The following is a 26779-nucleotide window of genomic DNA, read 5'->3' on the forward strand; positions in this document are numbered from 1 at the left end:
TTCTCGATCGCGACACGGAGTAATTTCCGTTGTCTTTAACTTCGTCCTCGTCTTCATTTTGGCGTGTTTGATCTTCATCATCTTTGACTCCTTTTGTAGGGTTTTTATTCTGTTTTTAACCTCTTTTCGTTCCTATTTGAATTTTACCAAATATTTAGGTACCTTACAAGAAAGAAACATATTTGAAAGTAAAAGTATTCTAAACAGGTATAAATAGCATGAATTCGTAGCAAAACTGATGTAAATATTAATGATATTTTAGGTATATTTTGGGCTTAACACTACTACATTCTTAAAATTTTGACACTTTCTTTCTTTATAGGATTTCCCAAAAAAAAATCGCATTTCAAGGAGCGGATTAATGAGGTTCTTGCTATTTCGGAAAGATTCTTTGTAAGCAAAATCCGTAAAATGTATAGTGCTTTAAAGCAAATATGAATTTGTACAACCTAGGAATATGTAATATTGAGACGTAGTACTTCTAGCAAATTTCTCCTATGCATCAAAACATACTCCATTTTTTAATTGTGTTGAATACATATATAGAAGTGTATTTTTTTTTTTTTACGGAGGGTTGACCCTAGTTTTACTTTGGGGTGTCGTTTTATAAGAGAGTTTCTGCTAAATTTTTTATAGAAAATTCCTCTAAAACGTCACAAGTTTAATTTTGATGTATTTTGTAGTTTATTTAACAAAATTATCCTTTTAGATAGTACATGTACTCATGTTATGCTTTTTTTTACAACCGATGCTCGTCGAGTAGAGAAATTGCAAAAAAAAAAAAAACTTAGGATCGTGCTCATCTACCGATATGATTGTTGAATAAGAAGATGCGGTAAAAAAAACCTATCTAAAAGATTTGTTAAAGGGACGTTTAAAAAAAGGAATTTGTACTTGCGACGTTGCAAATGATATTCTGTTTATTAATTTATTTGGTATGTGCAATTCGACTTGTGTTATGATTGTCTTGAATAACTGTAGAAGTGTATTTTTACACAGGGTTGATCCTAGTTATACAATGGGATATCTGTTTTACAAGGTAGATTCTCTCGAATTTTTGATAAAAAAATTCCTCTAAAAAACACAAGTTTATGTTTGATATATTTTTTACTTTATTCAAAAAAAACTATTTATTCTTTTAGACAATTCTTACTTATGTTTTTTTTTTTTTTTGCAATGTTAGTCGTCGAGTGGACAAATTACTCGATGAGCACTATCAGAATGCAAAAAAGCTTCTAATAGTGCTCATCAAACAATCTTCTTGCTGCACAGGCAATAGTTGTAAACAAATTATATCTAAAAGGTTTGTTGCTCGAACATCTTAAAAAAAAGGAACTCTAGTTGTGAAGTGCCTTCATAAAAAATGTCGCGAATGATATGTTATTTGCGACATGTTTTTTTACAGTGCGAAACAAATAACGTAGGTCATTTGTGACGTCCTTGTAGAAAGAACACTGCAAATGATATGTCATGTGTGATGCTCGATTCCTAAAGCAGGTCGCAAATGGCATAAGTCATTTGTGACACGATGCGCGTCGATGGCTTTTGCAATGCTAAAAGCACATCGCAAAATGGCCTTAAAAATGTGATGATAATAAGCTTTTTTTTTCAATTAGCGTCGCAAATAGCCCTAAAAGTATGATGTTAATGACACACTCGTAATGTTGCTTTTTTCAATGGCACGACCTTTAATATTTTTTCAGCTCTTCGATATTTATGGCATATGATAAGGGAAGCATATTTTCTTAACAATAGTGGTTCGCGACACTCTAATGTAGAGACTTAAATTATTGCTCATCTCATTTTCTCGTGTAGAGATGCAAGAGTTCCCTTTGTGGTGGATGTAAGATGGTAGCATCCTCTTCCCAGATGGATGAAGGTCAACACAAACAAATCTGCTCTAAAGGCTCTAAGCTCTACAAGGTCTTGACGTCTTTCATAAATCTAAAGGGTTTCCACATGCCAGTCATTTCAGGGGAAGCAGATCATTTATGCTAACGAGGATGAGCTTCGAGAGAATGATTCGGGGTTCTTGCCATTTTTACTAAGAAAATGAAAGAAACCTTAGAAACGGGTGGCGTTTTTGCCTTCTCCTCCCTCACTAGTACATAAATGGCCTTTAGCTACGCCTAATTAGTGACTATTGTAATTATTAACCGTAGCTAAAGGTCATTATAGTCGGTTAACAACTGACTCGAATGATGTCATTGGATTGTTTCAAATAATCGACCTAATGATATCTTATTAGCGACAGTTTTTCTAACTACCGACGCTAAAAACTATCATTTTGAGACGAGTGTTCACTCGAAGGTTTTTGCCGTTGGTGTTTTATGTTACTAATGGAGTATGTTCTTCTTCTCCTCTTCCATTTTACAGTGCGACCTTGTTTCTTCACCAGATTCATCAATCGATTTCTTTTGTTAATTGAGTATTATTCTCTTTCGAGTTGTAGTTTTTATTTAAGGAGGAAGAAGGAAGATTGCCTTTCTTTTTCCTCCTTACATCCTTCTATTTTTTTTCTTTTTTCTTTTCTTTGTTTTATAATTTCTTTGTTTTTGGATTTCATATATTTTACCGGATCTTTAATCCGTTTGAATTGCATCCGTTGTTTATTATCTTTTCATTTATAATGTTTTCTGATTTAGCAAGAGCAAAAATGATAGATCTTATATGTAGATCACTACGTCTACGTGATTGCAAAAGAAATGAATTTGATCCGAAGATTTGGAAGAGTTTAAATGATGAAAATTGGATTTCACATGCTTCTTTGCGAATTTGGAGTTTCAAGAAATATATGTATATGTTTGTTTTATTAGTACCTTAATGGTTTGTTTTGCTCTTTGTAGTCATTTTCTTACCTATATGGATTTTGTATTAGGCATAAGCCCTGTTTGGTAAAAAGCTTTTTGGGATAAAATTAGAGGTTTGAGCCATTTCAAAGAGTTTATTAGGACCAAAAAACTAATTTTAAAAAAGCTCATTTTAGAAGCTTTTTCAATTAGATTATTGATTCATATCTTTTAATGGACATTTTTACATTTAATTATTACTCTTTAATCCCAAATAAAAACTTTGTCATGTCTCTATATGCCATTTTATACATAAACCTCTATTAGCAATAAGCGAAGTTTTACCAAACAAGTTTATACAATCAGCTGGTCAAATCAATTAACCAAAAAGGTAATCAGCTAACAACTATTTGCCAAACAGGACTATAGTCTTGTTTAAAGTTTTATTCCTTACTTTTCTTGTTGTAATTGCAATTTTCTTATCAATGAAATGAGGTAGTCATTTTCATAATAATAAATAGCTTTTTATCTCTTTCTCATTTCCTTATCTGCCCCACCCAGGGATGGCAACAGATATTCTACCCGCGGATACCCGACACTATCCAACCTTAACAGTACTACTCGTACCATGTATAAAATGGTATGAGACGAGTATGTAATCAAAACCATTACCCGTTAGGGTAATGGAGCGAGTATGGGAAGAACCCATAGGGTACCCCGTACCCGACATAACTTTTTTATATATTAAAAAATATTATTATGTTTTAGTTGTAAGATGTGAAATTAGAATACCAACCTTCAGTTCTTCAACCATTAAGTGATACCACTAAGCTACTTTATTTTTGTTGATTAAGGTTCAATTTGTTTAATTTTTAGATAGATGCTTTATTTTTATTTTTTGGTAGGGAAAAGAAGGAAAAACCAAAACACCACAACAAGTTAGTCCGGGATTAGCCTAGGAAAGTTAACTCTCACATTATCTTCCGAAAGCAAAGACAAAAGGAAATCGGGGGAGACGAGAAAATCGAGATGCCCAAAGCCCTCTAATGGCCTTCTATAGCAAGCCGATTTGCCACCCGATTATGCTCTCTGTAAACATGGTAGAAGTTGATACCATCGAAAGAGGAGCAAATCCTTCTCATTGCCTTGACTAAATTCTGGCTCCCTAAGCACAAGGCCCTTTTATCAGAAATTAAATTGACTACTTCGAGATTGTCTGACTCCACGAGCAGCTTCCTAATCCCCAGACTCTCTGTCATCCTAAGCCTAGAAAAGATATCCCAAAGCTCAGTAATAAACAAAGAGTCCAAGCCCAGATTCTGAGCAAAACCAGACAACCAAGCACCCCCAGTATCTCTTAAAACACCACCGGCAGCAATTCTTCCATTCTCTTTACACGATCCATCCGTATTCGACAGCTTTATTAAATTTATATTTTATTAAATATATAATATTTTTTGTTTTATTTATTGATTTTTACCGATAAAATACTCGCGGGTACCCGTGAACTAAATGAGATTTTTACCGATAAAACATATACCCGGGGAAGCTAGGTAGTTAAAAAAAATAAACCGTAAAGTTTGATATTAGCTGTACCCGCGGCTGCCGAACCCATTGCCATCCCTCTTTCCGCACGACCTCTTCCCTCAAACATAGCTGAGATCTCCAGGAATCGCAGCTCCGGTGCATCTTCTTCTCAGCCCAGCTGTCTCCAGCGCGGTAAACCGTCCTCTCTGGATATCAATCCACTATCGTCTCCTATACTGTTTAAATTGAGATTTTGTTTTTTTTGTAATCTTTGGTCTGCTTGGATGAAGGTTTCGAAAGGTTAGTTAAAGTAAGGGGAGGGGAAGGGGGAGGGGGAGGGAAGGGGAAGGGAAAGGAAGGGAAGGGAAGGGAGATTATTTATAGAACCTCCAGATCCCACTAATTTGATGGGACTGAAATTGAGGTTATTTCAAGGTTTTTGAACCACCATTTAACTCTCATTTAATCTTCATTTAAACTTCCTAACCAAGCAAGGTTAAACAATGTTAGAAAAATAACCTCCATTTAAACTCGTCCCCAAGCATGGTTAAAAAAATAACCTCCCTTTATTTGCTGTTCCAAACCGAAAACACATTTCATATGCTTGCAGCCTGAGAGGTTTCTTTTCTTCTGCACGGCGCTTCATTTTGGCTAAATCCCTGTAAGTATTCTCTTACGTTCTTCTCTATCTCAATTTTCCTTCGTTCTTTGTTCCTTTTTTGTGTGTTTTTTACTGAAAAAAATGTCCATATGAAACCGTGGCTTTCTCCTTTCTAGTAGGATTCGTTTAAATCATTACGTCGGGATTTATTGGATTCAATTTACAGTGAGATCTCTATGTCTCTGATACCATTTACTCATGGAACTGAACTAACAAACTATGTGTTTTTTCATGGCTGTATTGTAGCATTTTCAACTTTTTTGGTAGCTGAAGCTAGGGATTGTGAAAATTGCTCAATATTTATCTTCTCGATCCTGGGCTCGCATCTGCCAGGTCGCTATCTCTTGTTGATACTGTTAGTGTCGTCCACGTGTTCGTTAAAATGCTTCTTTGGCTTCACTGTACATGTTAGGATATACTTTTATTCATTATGATTCTTTATCCCTAATTATTGCTGATATAGAGGCAGAGTGAAGTGATTGGACATAACTAATGGTAGATTCTCATGGACATTGATTCGAAATGTTGCCATTGCGCTTGTATTTTGACCATTTTATCTTAGTAGCTTGAACCCCAACTAAATTGGCTTCAGTTTTCTATTATGATTTTTGTACCGTTAATAATGGTGAAGCTGGAACTAAGCCTCAGTGCTTAAGGAGCGCAGCCAGTGCATTGAAGGACGGTAAAAGTGTATTTAGTGATAGATGCAATCTGGAAAAAAAACAGGGTGCCGAGTTTGTGAAACTTGGTGATTCCCATGTAGATGTACATTCTGTGGTCCTTGATCTCCCTGCTCAGCTGTATATATCCCATTCTGTAAAACGCACTGGACATGAAGGAAATTTGCAAGGTGGAAAGGCTGCAGCGGTTGGCAATAAAATGCTGCAAAGTAAAGAATTGCCTAAGCTTTCCGAAGGCTTCTCTAGAATCATGTTTTCCCATAGCGAAAGTGATGTCCAAGCTGCTATTGAGACTTATGCTGCACTTGGTGCATTGGATACACTTCGAAGTGGTTCTTTTGGTCAGAAAAAACGGAAACTAAAGTCTAACTTGGCATTATGAAATCTCTAATGAAATTAGATGTTCCTCCTTATGCAGGATCAAGATTAGTTAGTGAAAAAGAGTCTGCATGTCCCCAAATTAGTAACAAAAAGGATCCTTCCTGCAAAATGCCAGAAAATGTGTCATCAATATTTGCAGCTGACCATAAGGAGGTAAAAGAACGTGACAACCTGTCTAAAGGAACCATTGGCCATAGTGTTTCTCTGGACAACGTCCCCACTCTTGCATTTGCATCCATTTCAACAGCAGATTTCAAGTTCAACAATGATCGGGCATCTGATATTATTGTTGAAAAAGTTGAAGAATTTGTGAAGAAGCTGGGAGATGCCAGGCTTGTTCTTGTGGATTTGAGTCAGGGATCTAGGATATTGTCCTTGGTTAAGGCTAAACCTGCTCAAAGGAACATTGACAAAAAAAAAAAAATTACATTTGTTGGACATATAACTCAACTTTACTCGCAGCGAGGTTGCGCTGTAAGGTAATAGCTAATGCTGCAAATTGGTAAGTGTTACCATCTCCTCATTATGCAGTTGCTTTTTTTTTCGTTTTTTCTTAGTGTAATACAGAATATTGTGCATAGCATTTTATTATAGATGATGCAGTTGAGGCTTGAATAGCTATTGCAAAGTACTCCTCTAGAAGCTCTTATTTTACTTAAACATTTTCTTGGGATATGATTTTGGTTGATCCATGAGTTCAATGCAATTAAATTTTACTTTAGGTGGTTTCCTTATGAGGCTTGTTTGTTTGACATTGATGAATCAATGTCAGAGTGGTTGGGTTAATGTACGCCCTAATTAGCTTCTCATAATTGATTCCAAGTCATTTGCATTCAGGGGTTTAGGAAGTTTCTTAACTTTTCTTGGAATCATTTTATGATGATTGTATTGATTCTGCAGGCGGCTTAAACCTGGTGGTGGAGGTGTGAATGCTGCAATTTTCAGTGCTGCAGGTTTGGCCCTAGAGGTTGCAACTAAGGAACGAGCTGCATCACTTGTCCCTAGACGAGAATTTAGTAATATCTTCTTGATGGATATTATAATTCAATATAGATGCATATTATAATTGAATATATCTAATTTAGAGTAACTCCCTTCAATCCAAATCATTATAATAATTTTAATGCGACAATTGGATTAATTTTGGTCATTGGGGTCATTGGAGTCAGTTGTTAGAACAACGGATTCCAATGACCACCTTTAGCATTGGTTACAACCAACACTAAAGACCCTGTTATTGGCGTCGGTTTCACGACCGAGTCCAAGTATTAGTGTCACCCCCTTTGGCCACGGTCATACAACAGTTGCTAATAACAGTAGACTGTGGCTATAAGTCATTTCTGTACTAGTGCCTCTTCCTATGCTTTCATAGCTGAGCGTAAAGGTGAAATTTTTACTATTAATAAGGCATTGAGCAATTGTTGACTCCTCCTATGGTTCGAAATGAACTCCTCTTAAGTGGCAGATCTTTTCAAGTTTAAATCAACTGAGGTTCCCTTAGAGATTCGTAAGGATTGGATGCTCTATTTAACTTTATGTTCAAAGATGCAGTTTGTTGTTTCACATTTAGGGACAAGGGAATCGCGTGGCTGACGAGCTTGCTAATAAGAGTCTCTCGGCTTCGGGTACGCTTTGTTGGTCTTTGTCTCTGAACTTGTATTTCGAGTTAATTTATGACGATATCTGTGGGATGAGTCATTATAGGTTTTCTTAATTGCCTAATAGTTTGCTTTTTAACATTCTCAGTTTATTTCTATGACTTTATATTTAATATTTTTAATTTATTTAATAAGATTTGGTTCGTTGGTTTTTAAGGTGTCCAATCTCCAAAAAAATCCCAATTGTTTCGAACTTTCTCTTCTTTTTTTTTTTAAAAAAAGTTAAGAAAAATGAAGATTTTAGAAATTTTGGATACATAACTGGGGAAATCTAATGAGGAAATTGCTGCTTCCAAATACATAAAATTCCACAAACATAGTAAATAAATAAATAAAATCAACACTTAGAGCGGAATTCAATAAGAACTTTATTAATTCAATATTACCAAACAAATTGAAATATTAAGAAAATAAAACATAAAAATTAAAAAATTAACAGACACACATAATTACTTCCATTCATGTCCATAACCCCAACTTGTTGCTTTTTGATATTCTGTTATTTTAAGAAAGCTTAAAAGATAAACCAGATCCCTGTAACTTTTCTTCCATCACAGTTTGAAGTTTTAGCTTCATTGAAGGGCTTAGAAGACTAACCCCATTCCCAACCTCTCCATTCCTGAAGAAAGCCTTGTTTGGGTGTTTTGATAAATATGTTCCACTCTTATTCACCTCTAAATCCTTCAATGTCCCCAAACTACACAGTTTTGCAATTTCTTCAATCCCACCATTTCTCTCTTCCTCTTCAGAAAACGGGTACCCAATAAACTCGGCTATTCTTTTCAAACAAGGAACAATGTCTTCCTTCATGTCTTCATACTTAATAAACAATACCTTATCGGGCCTCTCCAAGCTCGCCTTCCAATACCCTAACACATGATCCCAATAAGGTCCGAATGGACTTATTCCTTTGAAGAACAACTCGAAAAACTCCTCCATACTCAACTGAGCATCATGTTTATGTGTAAATGCATTGCTGAAATGGCAAAGTGAGACTACAGTGTCAAAAGGATTGCGACAGACGTAAATAATTCGACAGTTAGAGTCCTTAACGGAGTCTGGTAATGCTGAATAAGGGGTGTGCATGGCGAAAAGCCGAGGAGATGGAATGACCGAAAGATCAGGAAGTTCATTTTGGGTGAAGAGATGGAAGTCAAGAAAGGGAACAAGATCATGAGGGTTTGAAGTAAGCAAAGGGGTGTTAGAAGGGGTATAACGGGTTCGGTTAACAATGGAAAAGCTCAAAGCTTTAAGCCAAGTTGTGCCGGTCTTAGGATTGGAGGCAACAAGAATATCAGTGTCTTGAGCTTGGAAGCACTTTTGGAAGGAAATAACACCGCGAATGGGAGACATTCCGGTTGGGCACCAAAAGCCCTGATATAAAGACAACTCAAAGGTTGTTCCCTCAAGTATTTTGGGAAGGGTAGGATAAATCTCGTTGATTTTTTGGTTTAAATCTTCAGCCATTGAAGAAGTGGTAAGTGAGGATGGAGAGGAGAAGTGGCAATTGAGGATGGATAGGAGAAGTGGTAAGTGAACAATTAGTAGGATTTATGATGGATAGTATACAAAGTATTGTTTGGGTGTCTTTATATATACAAATTTTATGTACTTAAAAACAAAAAGGAATATCAAACAGGAAATTTGGACTGCACAAAGTGTCACTATTGGCTGCTGGTTTATAGTATAAATTAATACATAGATGACTTTGAATTCAATTTAATATACCAATTGGATGAAGTCTGCTGATGTTAGTACTTTTCTAACTATTTTGACTTTTCCTAAATCCATTTGCTGATAAGTTTATATACTGTATATTACAAAATATTACTCCCCCGTTTTCTTTATGTGTTTCAAGGGTTTGAAGATTAATGTAATATTAATCAAACTATTAAAATAATTAATTTACCTTTAATATTTTTTTACTATTTATGCAAGAAATAACTATCTATCTTTTCTTTTATTGTTTCATTAAGATTATTTGTATTAATATTAAACACGTTCTCTTACTATAAATATCATAAAATATTATTAAAAGTGTATTGCTTGATAGATGCAATCTGGAAAAAAAACAGGGTGCCGAGTTTGTGAAACTTGGTGATTCCCATTTAGATGTACATTATGTGGTCCTTGATCTCCCTGCTCAGCTGTGTATATCCTGTTCTGTAAAACTCACTGGACATGAAGGAAACTTGCAAGGTGGAAGGGCTGCAGCGGTTGTCAATAAAATGCTGCAAAGTAAAGAATTGCCTAAGCTTTCCGAAGGCTTCTCTCGAATCATGTTTTGCCACAGCAAAAGTGATGTCCAAGCTGCTATGGACACTTATGCTGCACTTGGTGCATTGGATACACTTCGAAGTGGTTCTTTTGGTCAGAAAAAAATGGAAACTAAAGTCCAACTTGGCCTTATGAAATCTCTAAAGAAATTAGATGTTCCTCCTAATGCAGGATCAAGTTTAGTTCGTGAAAAAGATTCTGCATGTCCCCAAATTAGTAACAAAAAGGATCCTTCCTGCAAAATGCCAGATAATGTGTCATCAATATTTGCAGCTGACCATAAGCAGGTAAAAGAACGTGACAACCTGTCTAAAGGAACCATTGGCCATGGTGTTTCTCTGAACAACGTCCCCACTCTTGCACTTGTTGCATCCATTTCAACAGAAGATTTCAAGTTCAACAATGATAGGGCATCTGATATTATTGTTGAAAAAGTTGAAGAATTTGTAAAGAAGCTGGGAAATGCCAGGCTTGTTCTTGTGGATTTGAGTTATGGATCTAAGATATTGTCCTTGGTTAAGGCTAAACCTGCTCAAAGGAACATTGACACAAAAAAAAAAAAATTACATTTGTTGGACATATAACTCAACTTTACTCACAGTGAGGTTTGCGCTGTATGGTAATAGCTAATGCTGCAAATTGGTAAGTGTTACCATCTCCTCATTATGCAGTTGCTTTTTTTTCGTTTTTTCTTAGTAAAATACAGAATATTGTGCATGGCATTTTATTATATATGATGCAGTTGAGGCTTGAATAGCTATTGCAAAGTACTCCTCCAGAAGCTCTTATTTTACTTGTGAACATTTTCTTGGGATATGATTTTGGCTGATCCATGAGTTCAATGCAATTAAATTTTACTTTAGGTGGTTTCCTTATGAGGCGTGTTTGTTTGATATTGATGAATGAATGTCAGAGTGGTTGGGTTATTATGTAGGCCCTAATTAGCTTCTCATGATACCATCTTAATTGATTCCAAGTCATTTGCATTCAGGGGTTTAAAAAGTTCCTTAACTTTTCTTGGAATCATTTTGTGATCATTTTGTGAATGCTGCAATTTTCAGTGCTGCAGGTTTTGCCCTAGAGGTTGCAGCTAAGGAACGAGCCGCATCACTTCTCCCTGGATGTGATTTTAGTAATATCTTGTAGATGCATATTATAAATTTGCATATATCTAATTTAGAGTAGCTTCCTTCAATCCAAATCATTATAATAATTTTAATGCGACAATTGGATTAATTGGGGTCATTGGAGTCGGAACAACCGACTCGACTCTATTACCTAGTCATTGGATTACAACCGACGCTAAAGACCCATCGGTTTCACGACCGACGCCAAGCATTAGGGTCGCCCCCTTAGGCCACGGTCATACAACCATGGCTAATAACGGTATACGACCGTGGCTAAAGGTGATTTCTGTACTAGTGCCTCTTCCTATGCTTTCATAGCTGAGCTTAAAGGTGAAATTTTTACTATTAATAAGGCATTGAGCAATTGTTGACATCTTCTATCGTTGGAAATGAACTCCTCTTAAGTGGGGGATCTTTTCAAGTTTAAATCAACTCAGGTTCCCTTAGAGATTTTGTGACGATTGAATGCTCTATTTAACTTCATGTTCAAAGATGCAGTTTGTTGTTTCACATTTATACAGAAGGGAATCGCGTGGCTGACAATCTTGCTAATAAGAGCCTCTCGGCTTCAGGTACGCTTTGTTGGTCTTTGTCTCCAAACTTGTATTTCGAGTTAATTTATGACTATATCTGTGGGATGAGTCATTATAGGTTTTCTTAATTGCCTGTTTGGATTACTTGTTTTTAGTTTGCTTTTTAATATTCTCAGTTTATTTCTATGACTTTATATTTAATATTTTAATTTATATAATAATATTCGGTTCATTGGCTTATAGGTGTCTAAAGATGTCAACCTAGTTAGCGCGATTTCTCCGAGTCCAAATATTATTAAAAATAATTAAGATAAATGAAGATTTTAGAAATTTTGAATACATTACGGGGGGCAAATCTATTGAGGAAATTGTTGCTTGCAAATACATAAACTTCCACAAACATAATAAATAAATAAAATCAACACTTAGAACGGAATCCAATAAGAACTTTATTAATTCAATTACAAAACAAAATTAGAATTAAGAAAATAAAACATAAAAAATAAAAAATTGACAGACACACATAAGAAAGCATTAGTTTGGCAGACAATTCCATTCATGTCCACAACCCAAACTTAAAAGATATTCTGTTATTTTAAGAAAGCTTAAAAGATAAACCAGATCCCTGTAACTTTTCTTCCATCACAGTTTGAAGTTTTAGCTTCATTGAAGGGCTTAGAAGACTAACCCCATTCCCAACCTCTCCATTCCTGAAGAAGGCCTTATTTGGGTGTTTTGATAAATATGTTCCACTCTTATTCACCTCTAAATCCTTCAATGTCCCCAAACTACACAACTTTGCAATTTCTTCGATGGCACCATTTCTCTCTTCCTCTTCAGAAAATGGGTACCCAATAAACTCGGCTATTCTCTTCAAACAAGGAACAATGTCTTCCTTCATGTCTTCATACTTAATAAACAATACCTTATCGGGCCTCTCCAAGCTCGCCTTCCAATACCCTAACACATGATCCCAATAAGGTCCGAACGGACTTATTCCTTTAAAGAACAACTCGAAAAACTCCTCCATGCTCAATTGAGCATCTTGTTTATGTGTAAATGCATTGCTGAAATGGCAAAGGGAGACTACAGTGTCAAAAGGGTTGCGACAGACGTAAATAATTGGACAGTTAGAGTCCTTAACTGAGTCTGGTAAGGCTGAATAAGGGGTGTGCATAGCGAAAAGCCGAGGAGATGGAATCATGGAAAGATCAGGAAGTTCATTCTGAGTAAAGAGATGGAAGTCAAGAAAGGGAACAAGATCATGAGGGTTTGAAGTAAGCAAAGGGGTGTTAGAAGGGGTATAACGGGTTCGGTTAACAATGGAAAAGCTTAAAGCTTTAAGCCAAGTCGTGCCGGTCTTAGGATTAGAGGCAACAAGAATATCAGTGTCTTGAGCTTGGAAGCACTTTTGGAAGGAAATAACACCGCGAATGGGAGACATTCCGGTTGGACACCAAAAGCCCTGATATAAAGACAACTCGAAAGTTGTCCCCTCAAGTATTTTGGGAAGGGTAGGATAAATCTCGTTAATTTGTTGGTTTAAATCTTGAGCCATTGAAAAAGTGGTAATTCAGGATGGATAGGAGAAGTGGAAAGTGAACAATTAGTAGGATTTTATGATGGATGATATACAAAGTATTGTTTGGGTGTCTCTATATATATACAAATTTTATGTACTTAAAATACACAAAGGAATATCAAACAGTCAATTTGGACTGCACAAAGTGTCACCATTGGCTGCTGGTTTATAGTAGAAATTAATACATAGATGACTTTGAATTCAATTTAATATACCAAATGGATGAAGTCTGCTGATGTTAGTACTTTTCTAACTATTTTGACTTTTCCTAAATCCATTTGCTAATAAGTTTATATACTGTATATTACAAAATATTACTCCCCCGTTTTCTTTATGTGTTTCAAGGGTTTGAAGATTAATAAGATTAATGTAATATTTATCAAACTATTAAAATAATTAATTTATCTTTAATATTTTTTTACTATTTATGCAAAAAATAACTATCTATCTTTTTTATTTGTATTGTTTTATTAAGATTATTTGTATTAATACTAAACACGTTCTCTTACTATAAATATCATAAAATATTATTAAAAGTGTATTGGTAACGTATTGTTATGAACAAATTGAAAAATATATGAGAAATACTCAGGCTTATTTTAAATTCTAGAGGCTTATACTGGACCTTTTTTGCTACTTCATTGTGATTATTGCCAGTGATGAAGCGGCCTTCATTGTGAGTCACTGGTTAGCCACGGGTGACCGGAATATCTTTTTTTTTTATTGGATGGCCTCTGCTAGAAAGCCTTTCACTGGTATAAATGCCCCGAACATGGATGGAGTTTTATCTACCAGATTGTCAATTATTATACTGCTCTCTTTACTAACCCTGCACCTTTAATTCGTGATTACACCCTGTGCACCAAACTATTCCTTGTTTAGTGTCTGATGATGATAATAATATGTTGGTTATCTATCCAGAGGCTGATGAGATAGCAAGGTTGGCTTCATGGGTTTCTTCTATCAAAATTTCTAGACTATTGTTAGTTTTGATGTTTGTAGAATTGTCCAATGGTACTTTAATCAGGGTATTATTATACTTGGCCTCAACTCTAATCTAATGGTTTTGCTTCTAAAGGTCAATGGGGCTTTGAATATATTGAGCAGTTCAAACCAATTGTTGTGAAATTCTAAAGGTCAATGGGGCTTTGAATATATTGAGCAGTTCAAACCAATTGTTATGAAATTTTAGCTTTAAGGTTAACTCTAAAATCTAAGTGAACAGATTAGCCCAGGTCAGCCAAAATTGTCTCTAACAATCAATTCAGATTCATTAACAGTCACATTATTCATCAATGTATCGATATTGTATGGTACCAACATGTTGAATAAGAAGTGTTTTGAGGGAATTTAGCCTTGAAAATTGATATAAAAAGGTATTCGACACTCTTGATTGGAATTTTCTACTTAGAGATTGGGGATGATGTCGGGGTTTCGCTCAAATTCAGGGAATGGGTGTTAGGCATTATTTCCTCTAGTAGAATCTCCATTATGACGGGCTCTTATTTTACTTGAATAGCTATTGCAAAGTACTCCTCCAGAAGCTCTTATTTTACTTGTGAACATTTTCTTGGGATATGAGTTTGGTTGATCCATGAGTTCAATGCAATTAAATTTTAAGGTGGTTTCCTTATGAGGCGTGTTTGTTTGATATTGATGAATGAATGTCAGAGTGGTTGGGTTATTATGTAGGCCCTAATTAGCTTCTCATGATACCATCTTAATTGATTCCAAGTCATTTGCATTCAGGGGTTTAGGAAGTTTCTTAACTTTTCTTGGAATCATTTTATGATGATTGTATTGATTCTGCAGGCGGCTTAAACCTGGTGGTGGAGTTGTGAATGCTTCAATTTTCAGTGCTGCAGGTTTGGCGGCAGAGGTTGCAACTAAGGAACGAGCCGCATCACTTCTCCCTGGACGTTAGTAATATCTTGTAGATGGATATTATAATTCAACATAGATGCATATTATAATTGCTCCAAATCCATCTTATAATAATTTAATGCGACAATTGGATTAATTTTGGTCATTGGAGTCGGTTGTTAGAACAACTAACAACCGACTCCAATGACCACCTTTACCATTGCTTATTGACGCTGGTTTGACGACCGATGCCAAGTATTAGCGTTTCCCCCCTTGGCCACAGTCATACAACAGTGGCTAATAACGGTAAACACCGTGTCTATAGATCATTTATGTACTAGTGCTTTCATAGCTGAGCTTAAAGGTGAAATTTTTTACTATTAATAAGGCATTCAGCAATTGTTGACGGCTTCTATGGTTGGAAATGAACTCCTCTTAAGTGTCGGATCTTTTCAAGTTTAAATCAATTCAGGTTCCCTTAGAGATTCGTGAGGATTGGATGCTCTATTTAACTTTATGTTCAAAGATGCAGTTTGTTGTTTCACATTTATAGAGAAAGGAATCGCGTGGCTGACAAGCTTGCTAATAAGAGCCTATCGGCTTCAGGTACGCTTTGTTGGTCTTTGTCTCTGAACTTGTGTTTCGAGTTAATTTATGAATATATTTGTGGGATGAGTCATTATAGGTTTTCTTAATTGCCTGTTTGGATTACATGTTTTTAGTTTGCTTTTTAATATTCTCAGTTTATTTCTATGACTTTCTATTTAATATTTTTTCGGTTCTTTGGCTTTTAGGGTGTCTAAAGGTGTCAACCTAGTTGAAATGTTAAGCGTGATTTCTCCGAGTCCCAATGTTATTAAAAAAAATTAAGAAAAATGAAGATTTTAGAAATTGTGAATTACATAACTGAGGAAATCTAATGAGGAAATTGCTGCTTCCAAATGCATAAACTTCCACAAACATAATAAATAAATAAAATCAACACTTAGAACGGAATTCAATAAGAACTTTATTAATTCAATATTACCAAACAAATGGGAATTAAGAAAATAAAACATAAAAAATAAAAAATTAACAGACACACATAATTAAGAAAGCTTTAGTTTGGCAGACAATTCCATTCTCCAGACTTGGTACTTTTTGATATTCTGTTATTTTAAGAAAGTTTAAAAGATAAATCAGATCCCTGTAACTTTTCTTCCATCACAGTTTGAAGTTTTAGCTTCATTGAAGGGCTTAGAAGACTAACCCCATTCCCAACCTCTCCATTCCTGAAGAAGGCCTTGTTTGGGTGTTTTGATAAATAAGTTCCACTCTTATTCACCTCTAAATCCTTCAATGTCCCCAAACTACACAGTTTTGCGATTTCTTCAATGGCACCATTTCTCTCTTCCTCTTCTGAAAACGGGTACCCAATAAACTCCGATATTCTCTTCAAACAAGGAACAGTGTCTTCTTTCATGTCTTCATACTTAATAAACAATACCTTATCGGGCCTCTCCAAGCTCGCCTTCCAATACCCTAACACATGATCCCAATAAGGTCCAAACGGACTTATTCCTTTGAAGAACAACTCGAAAAACTCCTCCATACTCAATTGAGCATCTTGTTTATGTGTAAATGCATTGCTGAAATGGCAAAGGGAGACCACAGTGTCAAAAGGGTTTCGACAAACGTAAATAATTCGACAGTTAGAGTCCTTAACGGAGTCCGGTAATGCTGAATAAGGGGTGTGCATGGCGAAAAGCCGAGGAGATGGAATGACCGAAAGATCAGGAAGTTCATTTTGGGTAAAGAGATGGAAGTCAAGAAAGGGAACAAGATCATGAGGGTTTGAAGTAAGCAAAGGGGTGTTAGAAGGGGTATAACGGGTTCGGTTAACAATGGAAAAGCTCAAAGCTTTAAGCCAAGTTGTGCCGGTCTTAGGATTGGAGGCAACAAGAATATCAGTGTCTTGAGCTTCGAAGCACTTTTGGAAGGAAATAACACCGCGAATGGGAGACATTCCGGTTGGGCACCAAAAGCCCTGATATAAAGACAACTCAAAGGTAGTCCCCTCAAGTATTTTGGGAAGGGTAGGATAAATCTCGTTAATTTGTTGGTTCAAATCTTCAGCCATTGAAAAAGTGGTAATTGAGGATGGATAGGAGAAGTGGTAAGTGAACAATTAGTAGGATTTTATGATGGATGGTATACAAAGTATTGTTTGGGTGTCTATATATATACAAAGTTTATGTACTTAAATACATAAAGGAATATCAAACAGTCAATTTGGACAGCACAAAGTGTCACTATTGGCTGCTGGTTTATAGTATAAATTAATACATAGATGACTTTGAATTCAATTTAATATACCAAATGGATGAAGTCTGCTGATGTTAGTACTTTTCTAACTATTTTGACTTTTCCTAAATCCATTTGCTAATAAGTTTATATACTGTATATTACAAAATATTACTCCCCTGTTTTCTTTATGTGTTTCAATGGTTTGAAGATTAATTGAATATTAATCAAACTATTAAAATAATTAATTTACCTTTAATATTCTTTTACTATTTATGAAACAAATAACTATCTATCTTTTTTTTATTGTTTTATTAAGATTATTTGTATTAATACTAAACACATTCTCTTACTAACAAGGATAAATATCATAAAATATTAATAAAAGTATATTGGTAGCATATAACAATGAACAAATTGAAAAATCTACGAGAAATACTCAGACTTATTTTAAATTCTAGAGGCTTATACTGGACCTTTTTTGCTACTTCATCGTTATTATTGCCAGTGATGAAGCAGCCTTCATTGTGAGTCACTGGTTAGCCGCGGGTGACCGAAATATCATTTTTTTTTATTGGATGGCCTCTGCTAGAAAGCCTTTCACTGGTATAAATGCCCCGAACATGGATAGAGTTTTATCTACCACATTGTAAATTATTACTAACCAAGCACCTTTAATTCGTGATTACACCCTGTGCACCAAACTATTCCTTGTTTAGTGTCTGATGATGATAATAATATGTTGGTTATCTATCCAGAGGCTGATGAGATTAGCAAGGTTGGCTTCATGGGTTGCTTCTATTGTTAGTTTTGATGTTTGTAGAATTGTCCAATGGTACTTTAATCAGGGTATTATTACACTAGGCCTCAATTACCTTCTCCCATATTTATAGGGAGCAAAACCGCGTGGCGGATCGCTTGGCAGCTGCTGGGCAGCTGCTGGGCATGGGTGGATGTTAGGTGTTTCTACCCTTTCCGTTCCTCCTTTTTTTCTGTTACCTTCTCTTCTTTGGGTTAGGTTTTTGTTTGTTTTTTTTTTTTTCTTCCCTTCTTACCAAAAAAAAAAAATTACACTAAGCCTCAACTCTAATCTAATGGTTTTGCTTCTAAAAGTCAATGGGGCTGTGAATATATTAAGCAGTTCAAACCAATTGTTATGAGAAATTTTAGCTTTAAGGTTAACTCTAAAATTTTAGTGAACATATTAGCCCAGGTCAGCGAAAATTGTCTCTAACAATCAATTCAGATTCATTAACAGTCACATTATTCATCAATGTACGGATATTGTATGGTACCAACATGTTGAATAAGAAGTGTTTCGAGGGAATTTGGCTATGAAAATTGATATAAAAAGATATTTGACACTCTTGATTTGTATTTTCTACTTAGAGATTGTGGATGATGTTGGGTTTCGCTCAAATTCAGGGAATGGGTTGTAGGCATTATTTCCTTTAGTAGAATCTCCATCATAACGGTTCTGCTTTTTGTTGCTATTTTCCTTGTTCAAGAGGTCTCTCCCAAGGGCACCTTCTATCTCCTATTCTCTTCGGGATTGTGGAGTATTTTCTTAGTTGTTGGCCGACTGGTTTAGTGTCATCAGGTTCTATCACTCCCATGGCTTACACGAGGACTGTTTCTTTCCCTGTCCATGTTCTCTATGCGGATGATGTTTTGGTTTTGGGGGCTACTACTTCCACTAACATCTGGGCCATCGTTGAGGCTTTTAATCTTTACGGCACTCTCTCTATGCATCTTGTCAATTGGGGAACATGTTGGCTAGCCTTATTGGGATATTCATTTGGATAAGTTATGATTTAATTATCTCAGAGTCCTCTTTTAAGGAACCCCTCGCTTGTCCCATCTTTGTTCTCTAGTTGACAAAATCCTTTCTAATTTTTCAAAATGGAAAGGAAGCATTCTCTCTCTCTCTCTCTCGATGCTTGGGTCTCTCACTCTTATCAATCTCGTCATTACATGTGCTCTTGTTTAAACCTTTATAACTTATAAATGGCTGACTAGTCTTATCCAACGGGTTAACTCGGAGTATTAAAAACTTTATCTGGGCAGATTCAATTTTTGGTAAAAAGCACATTTATGTTCATTGGAAGCTTTATTAACATCTCTTTAAGGAGAGTGGCGTTGGGATTAAGGATATGGGTCTTATGGCTGAAAATGCATTGCGTTATGACCTGTTTTTGTCTAGGTTCTCACTTTTTCGTGTCAGTTACGGAAACTAGTAAGAAACTCTTTAATTGGGATCTCTGTTAAGCTTGTGTACGTCTATTTAAGGGATAACTGGTTTTGGCGGTGTGAGTATGGATTTCTGTCCGGTTTCCATGAATATAATTATGGCCTCGCATCTGATTTGACCAAAGGAGCAAAAATCCAAGTTCTCCTGCAAATTACGAACTCTGGAACCCCTAGAAAAGTTATATATTTTATTTTGAAGAGATATTATTACGATCTTTGTGTTATATTTTTCATAACTTTTCATCAAGAAACACCGAACACTCCGTTTTCTTTCGCAGATCGGGACACGGCGACCTCGGAAATTTGTAGTTGTTTTTTCATAAATAAAAAATAATATACTAAAAAAATCTAGTTAAGTATTTACAATTTATTTTGGATTTTTCTAAATTTTGTTCGGCCTCTGTGACTCTCATGTGCACTCATCACTCTAATTAGAATAGACCGCCCAATAAAGCCAAGTCGGCTATAATTAGAGTTGAATGATATAAAACTTTGTTATTTAGATACACATTCCAATACAGATAGATTGGTCAGAAAAAAAAATCAGAAAATGTCACCGAAAAAATAGTACGAACTTGACCCATTCGACCCGACTTGAGCCCACTGGCTCTAATTACAGCTTGATCGGCTCTGTTCGATCCGTCTATATCTATTCTTACTTTTCAGTATATTTTAGATTTTAGAGAAATTTTTCTCGGTAAATACCAAGGTGAATTCAATGTCTTTGATACCGAAAATTAGAGAAAAAATAGCTCTAATAGATAAAAAAAAAAAAAAAATTGGGCAAAGCCTATTATTATCTAAAATATGAACTATTGTCTAAATATGATTCCTAGTTGAATAATATTTTGCTATTTATATTATTCCTAATTAGATACAAATATTAGTCTATATATATGGTTTACTATTTAATATAAAAGGATGTGGGAATCTCATAATTAGAAACTCACCATTTAAATATGAATTATTTAAAAAGAAAATGATAATCATAAAAGATTAATGTTCTTATTTTTAATTTCACGCAATCAAGTAGTTACCAGCTATTAGAAATCAGTTAAGTTTATCAAATATGTTTATATGAACAGTAAATCAAATTTGCTAAACAAAAAAATAATCATCTAACCGTTAATATAATAATTGATAATTGCTAATCTCTAAACTTTGTAAAAATCACCTAATGCGTATAGATTAAATTAAAACGTTGTGTATTATGAAACAGGAATAGAGTAATTTAACCAATTGTAGATATTGTTGAAACTGCATGAAATAGTACTAAGGTTTAAATTGTTAAACTGTATCTTGTCCAACTAATCAATTCAATATCGATTGTCAACTTCAGCCAAGGACCAAGGACCAAGGCCCAAAACCATGTGGACCTTATTTGCTATTACTTTTCTGTACTAATGGGTCTGAATTCTAGGTAGTAGAAATTAGTGAAATTGTCATCAATTAGATTCTAATTAACCCAATACCAACCCTATTTATAATAACAATTAATCTATTTTGTTATTTAAAAATCAATTAATTTGAAATCCAATTATTTGTGTGTCAATAATGTATTTTTATAGTAGTGTAATCAAATATTTTTTAATATTAGAACATATATAAATATAGGTACTAGTTATATCAATAATGCAACAATAAGATATATGATTGTATCCTGGTTTTGCCAACGTGGTCTCAGTCCGAATAAAATATTTGAATGTGAAAACATGCGCGCATAGTAAGTTTGGGCTTTTAACCATCCGGAAATTTTGCTTGGTTAGAAGGGTTTGGTTGAAGTTGTATAGATTTCTAAACGGTAACTTCCTTCTTCCGTTGGTACACACAATTTATCCACCTAATCCAATGAATCTGGTTGGTCTTTTCCTTGTTATTCCACCGGAATTTTATTAAAATTTGTTACGACTCATTACAAAAGGTTTTTGGAAGCAAAAAGCAACTCATTATGTATTGAGGTATAGTCTATGCTATAGATTTTATTAACACTTCTTTTCCTCATATCGACAACTTCTTCTCAAACTACCCTAAAACTCCTTTCCATACCCTCTTCTTTAGATAATCGAAGAGAACTTTCTTTGATATCCTAATCATCATCATGAGTCTCATGTGTTTTAAGAAGCTTTCCACACCGTTTACCCTTTCATGATCAATCGAACTCTTTTTTTAGAATTAACACCTTTATTGAAGCTTGCCTCTATTTTGTCGAAGTTAATCTTTTGCCGGGAAGCTCTTTCATAGTATTGCAAAACTTTCTTTAGGCATTGACATTTTGTCCCTAATGCTCAACATAAGATGAGTGCATCATCCATGAAGAACAAATGTGAGATGGTTGGACTTCTCCTACTAACTCTTATTCCATGAATTTGTCGGTTAGTCTCGGTTTTCTTGATCAATGTTGATAACTCTTTTTCACAAATAAAAAACAAAAGGAAAGGTAGCGGATCTCCTTGCTGGAGTCCACATGTTGGCTTAATGAAGCCTTTAGATTTCTCATTTATAAGAAATGAAAAGGAGATTGAAGATAAGAAATTCTAAATAAGAGTAACCCATATTATCACGAAGCACAATGCAATCATCATATCATAGATAAAAGACTACTTCACTCTATCATAAACTTTGCTCATATCAATATTTAGTGCACATGTTATAATTTTTCCTTTTATTATGTGTTTCATGTTGTGGAATAGTTCAAACGCAATCAAGGCATTTTCTTCGATCAACTGCGGCTTTTGACCGGATGTATAATAGACTTTAAGGATCCTTTGCGCCTATTGATGTTTGTAATTTTCTCACTCATGGATGAAATTTTTGGATACATCCTCCTCTTTGATATCCATGTATATATTGCTTGTCTTTTAGCATATTGTAGGAAAATTGGAAGTACTATGCACACAACTTTTTCAAGTACTTATTGAAGTCTCTAATAATTTAAAGATCCAAACTTGTGTGCTCCTTTAGTTATCTATAATTCCAATAAATGATCAATAATAAAATAAGATTGAAATCAATAATGCTCCATTAATTTAACAATATAATTTGCAACATTTAGATTAGGATCATTTTTCTCCACTATCTCACATACATTTTTGTAATTATATCCTTTTAAACAAAGCTTAGCTAGCTAGCCAATTTTCCAACCTAATAAAGAGGGTAGAAAAATGTATATGCTATGTTATACCTCTACATAGAGAGTAACAATAAACATGGACCGTTTAGACAGTGATACATCGATGATGATTCTTGCTTCTTTAATAAATACATTTTTATAACGGTTATGGATCTTTGAGTAGTTTAGAATCAACAGTTGATCCCGAACAAACAAACAGTAAATAATCAAGAAACAACGTTAAACTGAAGACCAGATCCACCTAACTTTTCCTCCATAACTTTGGCTAATTTATCCACCATTGAAGGAGACAAATAATTCATGTAATCCCCAACTTCACCTTTCCTAAACAAATGCTTATTTTCAAAGTTCTTAATAGATTTCCCTGATTTATTCACCTCTAATTCCTTAAGCTTTTCAAAGCTACAAAGCTTAGCAACATCTTCAATAACCCCATCCTTCTCTTCCTCAATTGAAAAAGGACATCCAAGAAACAAACCTATCTTCTTCAAGTAAAACACAACATCTTCCTTCATATCTTCATACTTCAAAAACAGAACTTTTTCAGGTCTTTCTTTGCTCTCTTTCCAATACCCCAACATATGATCCCAAAATGGACCAAACCCAATAACCCCATTACAATATTTCTCAAAACAATCCTCTAATTCCAACCTAGGAAGATTCTCTGCCCTCAATTTGCTACTAAAAACCCAGGATGACACAAAAGTGTCAAAAGGGTTTCTACAAATGTAAACAATCTTGCAACTTGAGTTCTTGATAATGGAATCTTCTAATGAAGAAAAGGGTACATGGGTAGCAAAGATTCTTGGTTGAGTGAATCTTGAAAGATCAGGAATCTCATTATTTGCATAGAGTTTGTATTCCAAGAAAGGAACAAGATCATGAGGGTTTGAATCAAGAAGAGGATGAGAATTTAATGGCGGGTAATTTTTCCGGTTCAGGATAGCAAAAGTTAAAGCTTTGAGCCAGGTGGTGCCTGATTTGGGGATAGTGGCTAGAAAAACATCACCATTTTTGGATTGGAAGTGTTTCTGGAAAGATGAAATGGCTTGAATTTCAGTGGGTTGGCACCAAAAACCTTGGAATTTGTAGAGATATGGAGTTCTCCATCCTCTCTCTCTAGGAAGTTGTTTGAATTCATGGGTTAGCTTTTCTTCTTCTTCTTCTAGTTCAACATTTTTTATGGATTGGGTTACTGAAACAGGCATTTTGATGGGGTTTTGAAGAAGAAATGGTAGTTTGGCATGCAAAACATAGCTGGCTTTTCTTTATTTATAGAGGCAAGTACAACCTTTTCCACGTGCATGAATATATGTTTGTTACACTGTCCTTTGCGTGTGTGGATTTTCTTTTAATTATTAAGTTTTTTTTAAAAGGTAGATAATTTATTAGTCCCTGTATTTTTTATCACACTGTTTAGTTCTCTTATTTTGAAAAACACATTATAAGATCTCTATCTTTTATCAATATTGACAATTTGGTCCTTTTATCTAGTTTTTTTAGATTTTTAACCGAACATATCTTGGTTTTCAGAACAGTTATACTCCCTCCATTTCAAAATAATTGTCACATTTGACCAAAGCATACATATTAAGAAAATGATTGATTTGCATTAAATTTATGCAACATGGACTAGAATACCATCTATCTCTCTTCATTAATAATTATCATTTTTTGTGTCTCTCATTAAATTGAACCTCTCTCCATACATTGAAAACTTAAAATAGCAAAAAGTGTAATTAATATTAAGCTCATTAATAGGGGTAAAATAGGAAAAAGTTGCATTGGAAACTAAACCTGACAAATAATATGAAATGGAAAAATTTGATCAAAAGTGACAATTATTTTGAAATGGAGGGAGTAGTAGATACAAAATGGTCATATTACTCTGTTATTTTCTGGCTATCTGTTTATGCCAAATATAACGGTTAAAAAGCTAAAACAATTTAGACAGAATGACCAAGGGGTTAATATTGACAAAAGATATGAATCTTATAATGTATTTTTTAAAATAGAGGGACTAAACAATGTGTCAGATAAAAATGAGGAGACTAATAAATTATTTACCCTTTTAAAAATGATATATATAACTAATCTATATCTTATTAATCAATTCTAATTTTTTTAAATCATTAATTAAGTATGAACACATACTTTAAAAGTCAATTATCTCTAATCTTCTAGAATTACCAATTAGTTCTTTAAGGTATGTTTTTTTTAAATAATCTTTAACGTATATATGTTAAAATCGTTAACTGGATCCTTTCTCATAATAAATAAAAATTTAATTTAGTTTTTCTATATACTTTTGGTTCAATATTGTATGATATTTCTGTTTCATTTATCGATTCGGTTATTTTATATTTTTTTGTTCAATTTTAATTAGTATTTTATGATTGACTGATCTCTATAAAACATTGGGCTCGAAGAAAATAGTTTATTTTTTCCAATTAACCTATTGGCCCGAAAGAGTGCCGTAAAATCTAAAGAGTTCACCGACAACTCGCATATTGCTACTAGATGGTGGAGCAAGATAGTAGAACATCATCGACATACAGTAGATGTGTTAGAAATGACTGGTCTCTATAGTAAGACATAGTCTGGAGATCCCCTTCATCCACCAAATTTGTAATCCATTTGATAAAGAAATCTTCAGCTAAATAAAAAAAGGATCGAGGAGATGATCTCCTTACCTGACGCCCCTAGAGTAAGAAAATTTGAACCGCAGAGATCCCCTAGCCAAAACCAAGATAACTGGAGGAAGAAAAAATCTTCAAGATTAAATGAAATAATATATATATATATCCTAAAAGATATTGTTTGAAATTTTTTTGGCATAACGGCGAGAAACACACTCTACCTGGAATCAATTTCAAAGTTTTTTTTCCAGGAATGACTCTATAATCTTTCAATGAGTTAGATTTATGTGACGATACATAAAACTTTTCTATTTCTCAATAAAGAAAACATAATAACACTCATATAGGGGGACGACAATCGCTCATATATAGAGATAAACAACAACCACCTATATAGATTGATACACCAAAAAATTATAAATAAATAAGAAACTACTAAACCTATCATTAACAAATTTATTCGATAAGGAAAAAAACAAAACAAGCAAAGAATAGACTTATCTTCTGACTGAAGGCCGAAAGAGACCCCAAAACTTGAATGAATTAGCGGGAAGGTAAGCACAAACCTTTTATTTATATATTTTTAAGGAGTAGTATTCTATATAAAATTAGGGTTTGGAATGCTATAATGGTAAGGTTTTGTTACAACTACCTTATTTGCAAATCTTATAATTGCAGATCATGTCTTTAATAAATGTGGAAAAAATCATTTGCCTTTTGTTAAGTATAATCTTACAGGATCTTATGTTTCTTTTTTTGTGAATGGTGAACTTTGACAATATTAACTTATTATTACTATATAAGCATTGATCAATCATAATTCATCACATTTTTTTGAAGCAATAATTCATTATATTAAGTCTTTAATTATTTAGAAAAGTTTATTGTAAATAACAAAGTGAATTGCTATTTACCGCTCCTAAATTACTTATCACCGTCCTCTCTTGGACATTTTTATTACCCTTTTCATTTTTGAAACTCAAAAACTGAATTTCTTCGAAATTCAAAAACCCGAACAACATTCGTGGAACTTAGACACAGTAAAGGAAAAAGACTAATGATTCCCCGGATAAGTATTTTTATTTGAAAATTGAATCGAAAACACGAGCTTCATCTCTGGATTCGGAAAAAAAAAATTATCGAAAATGTACTAAACGGGTGATTCACACCATTCCGCCTAGGTAGAAACGGATGAACTATCCGTTTCTGCCTAGGCGAAACGGGTGGATCACCCGTTTCCGCCTAGGCAGAAACGGATAGTTCATCTGTTTCTAGTTAGGCGGAATGGTGTGAATCACCCGTTTAGTATATTTGATCCACCCGTTTCGCCTAGGCAGAAACGGATAATTCATCCGTTTCTACCTAGGCGGAATGGTGTGAATCACCCATTTAGTACAGT

At 34.4% G+C, this 26779-nt stretch overlaps 5 protein-coding genes and 1 pseudogene across 5 annotated transcripts; 2 read left to right on the forward strand and 4 right to left on the reverse strand.

Moving 5' to 3' along the window:
* Positions 1-5547: 5547 nt before the first annotated feature.
* Positions 5548-8239, forward strand: LOC136222792 (transcription factor bHLH140-like; annotated as a pseudogene).
* Positions 8201-9266, reverse strand: LOC136223434 (cytosolic sulfotransferase 15-like). Its single transcript, XM_066011425.1, has one exon. It carries the CDS (start codon positions 9161-9163, stop codon positions 8201-8203), a length of 963 nt encoding a protein of 320 aa, XP_065867497.1. The 5' UTR covers positions 9164-9266.
* Positions 9267-9743: 477 nt separating this feature from the next.
* Positions 9744-15954, forward strand: LOC136223435 (transcription factor bHLH140-like). Its single transcript, XM_066011426.1, has 2 exons — positions 9744-11672; positions 15028-15954. The coding sequence occupies exon 1, from the start codon at positions 9925-9927 to the stop codon at positions 10555-10557; it is 633 nt and encodes a 210-aa protein (XP_065867498.1). The 5' UTR covers positions 9744-9924; the 3' UTR covers positions 10558-11672; positions 15028-15954.
* Positions 12067-13277, reverse strand: LOC136223432 (cytosolic sulfotransferase 15-like). The gene has a single exon (XM_066011423.1). The coding sequence runs from the start codon at positions 13189-13191 to the stop codon at positions 12229-12231; it is 963 nt and encodes a 320-aa protein (XP_065867495.1). The 5' UTR covers positions 13192-13277; the 3' UTR covers positions 12067-12228.
* Positions 15955-16071: 117 nt separating the features above from the next.
* On the reverse strand, positions 16072-17277 carry LOC136223433 (cytosolic sulfotransferase 15-like). Its single transcript, XM_066011424.1, has one exon. The coding sequence runs from the start codon at positions 17195-17197 to the stop codon at positions 16235-16237; it is 963 nt and encodes a 320-aa protein (XP_065867496.1). The 5' UTR covers positions 17198-17277; the 3' UTR covers positions 16072-16234.
* A 5332-nt stretch (positions 17278-22609) lies between these two features.
* Positions 22610-23968, reverse strand: LOC136221602 (cytosolic sulfotransferase 15-like). The gene has a single exon (XM_066008988.1). The coding sequence runs from the start codon at positions 23947-23949 to the stop codon at positions 22948-22950; it is 1002 nt and encodes a 333-aa protein (XP_065865060.1). The 5' UTR covers positions 23950-23968; the 3' UTR covers positions 22610-22947.
* Positions 23969-26779: the final 2811 nt, after the last annotated feature.

The sequence above is a fragment of the Euphorbia lathyris genome, chromosome 3, assembly GCF_963576675.1.
Source record: "Euphorbia lathyris chromosome 3, ddEupLath1.1, whole genome shotgun sequence".
NCBI classification, from domain to species: Eukaryota; Viridiplantae; Streptophyta; class Magnoliopsida; order Malpighiales; family Euphorbiaceae; genus Euphorbia; species Euphorbia lathyris.

Excerpts from the sequence above, each read along its gene's own strand:
- LOC136223435 (XM_066011426.1), top strand. The coding sequence starts at position 9,925 with ATGCTGCAAAGTAAAGAATTGCCTAAGCTTTCCGAAGGCTTCTCTCGA.
- LOC136223432 (XM_066011423.1), bottom strand. The coding sequence starts at position 13,191 with ATGGCTCAAGATTTAAACCAACAAATTAACGAGATTTATCCTACCCTT.
- LOC136221602 (XM_066008988.1), bottom strand. The coding sequence starts at position 23,949 with ATGCCTGTTTCAGTAACCCAATCCATAAAAAATGTTGAACTAGAAGAA.
- LOC136223434 (XM_066011425.1), bottom strand. The coding sequence starts at position 9,163 with ATGGCTGAAGATTTAAACCAAAAAATCAACGAGATTTATCCTACCCTT.
- LOC136223433 (XM_066011424.1), bottom strand. The coding sequence starts at position 17,197 with ATGGCTGAAGATTTGAACCAACAAATTAACGAGATTTATCCTACCCTT.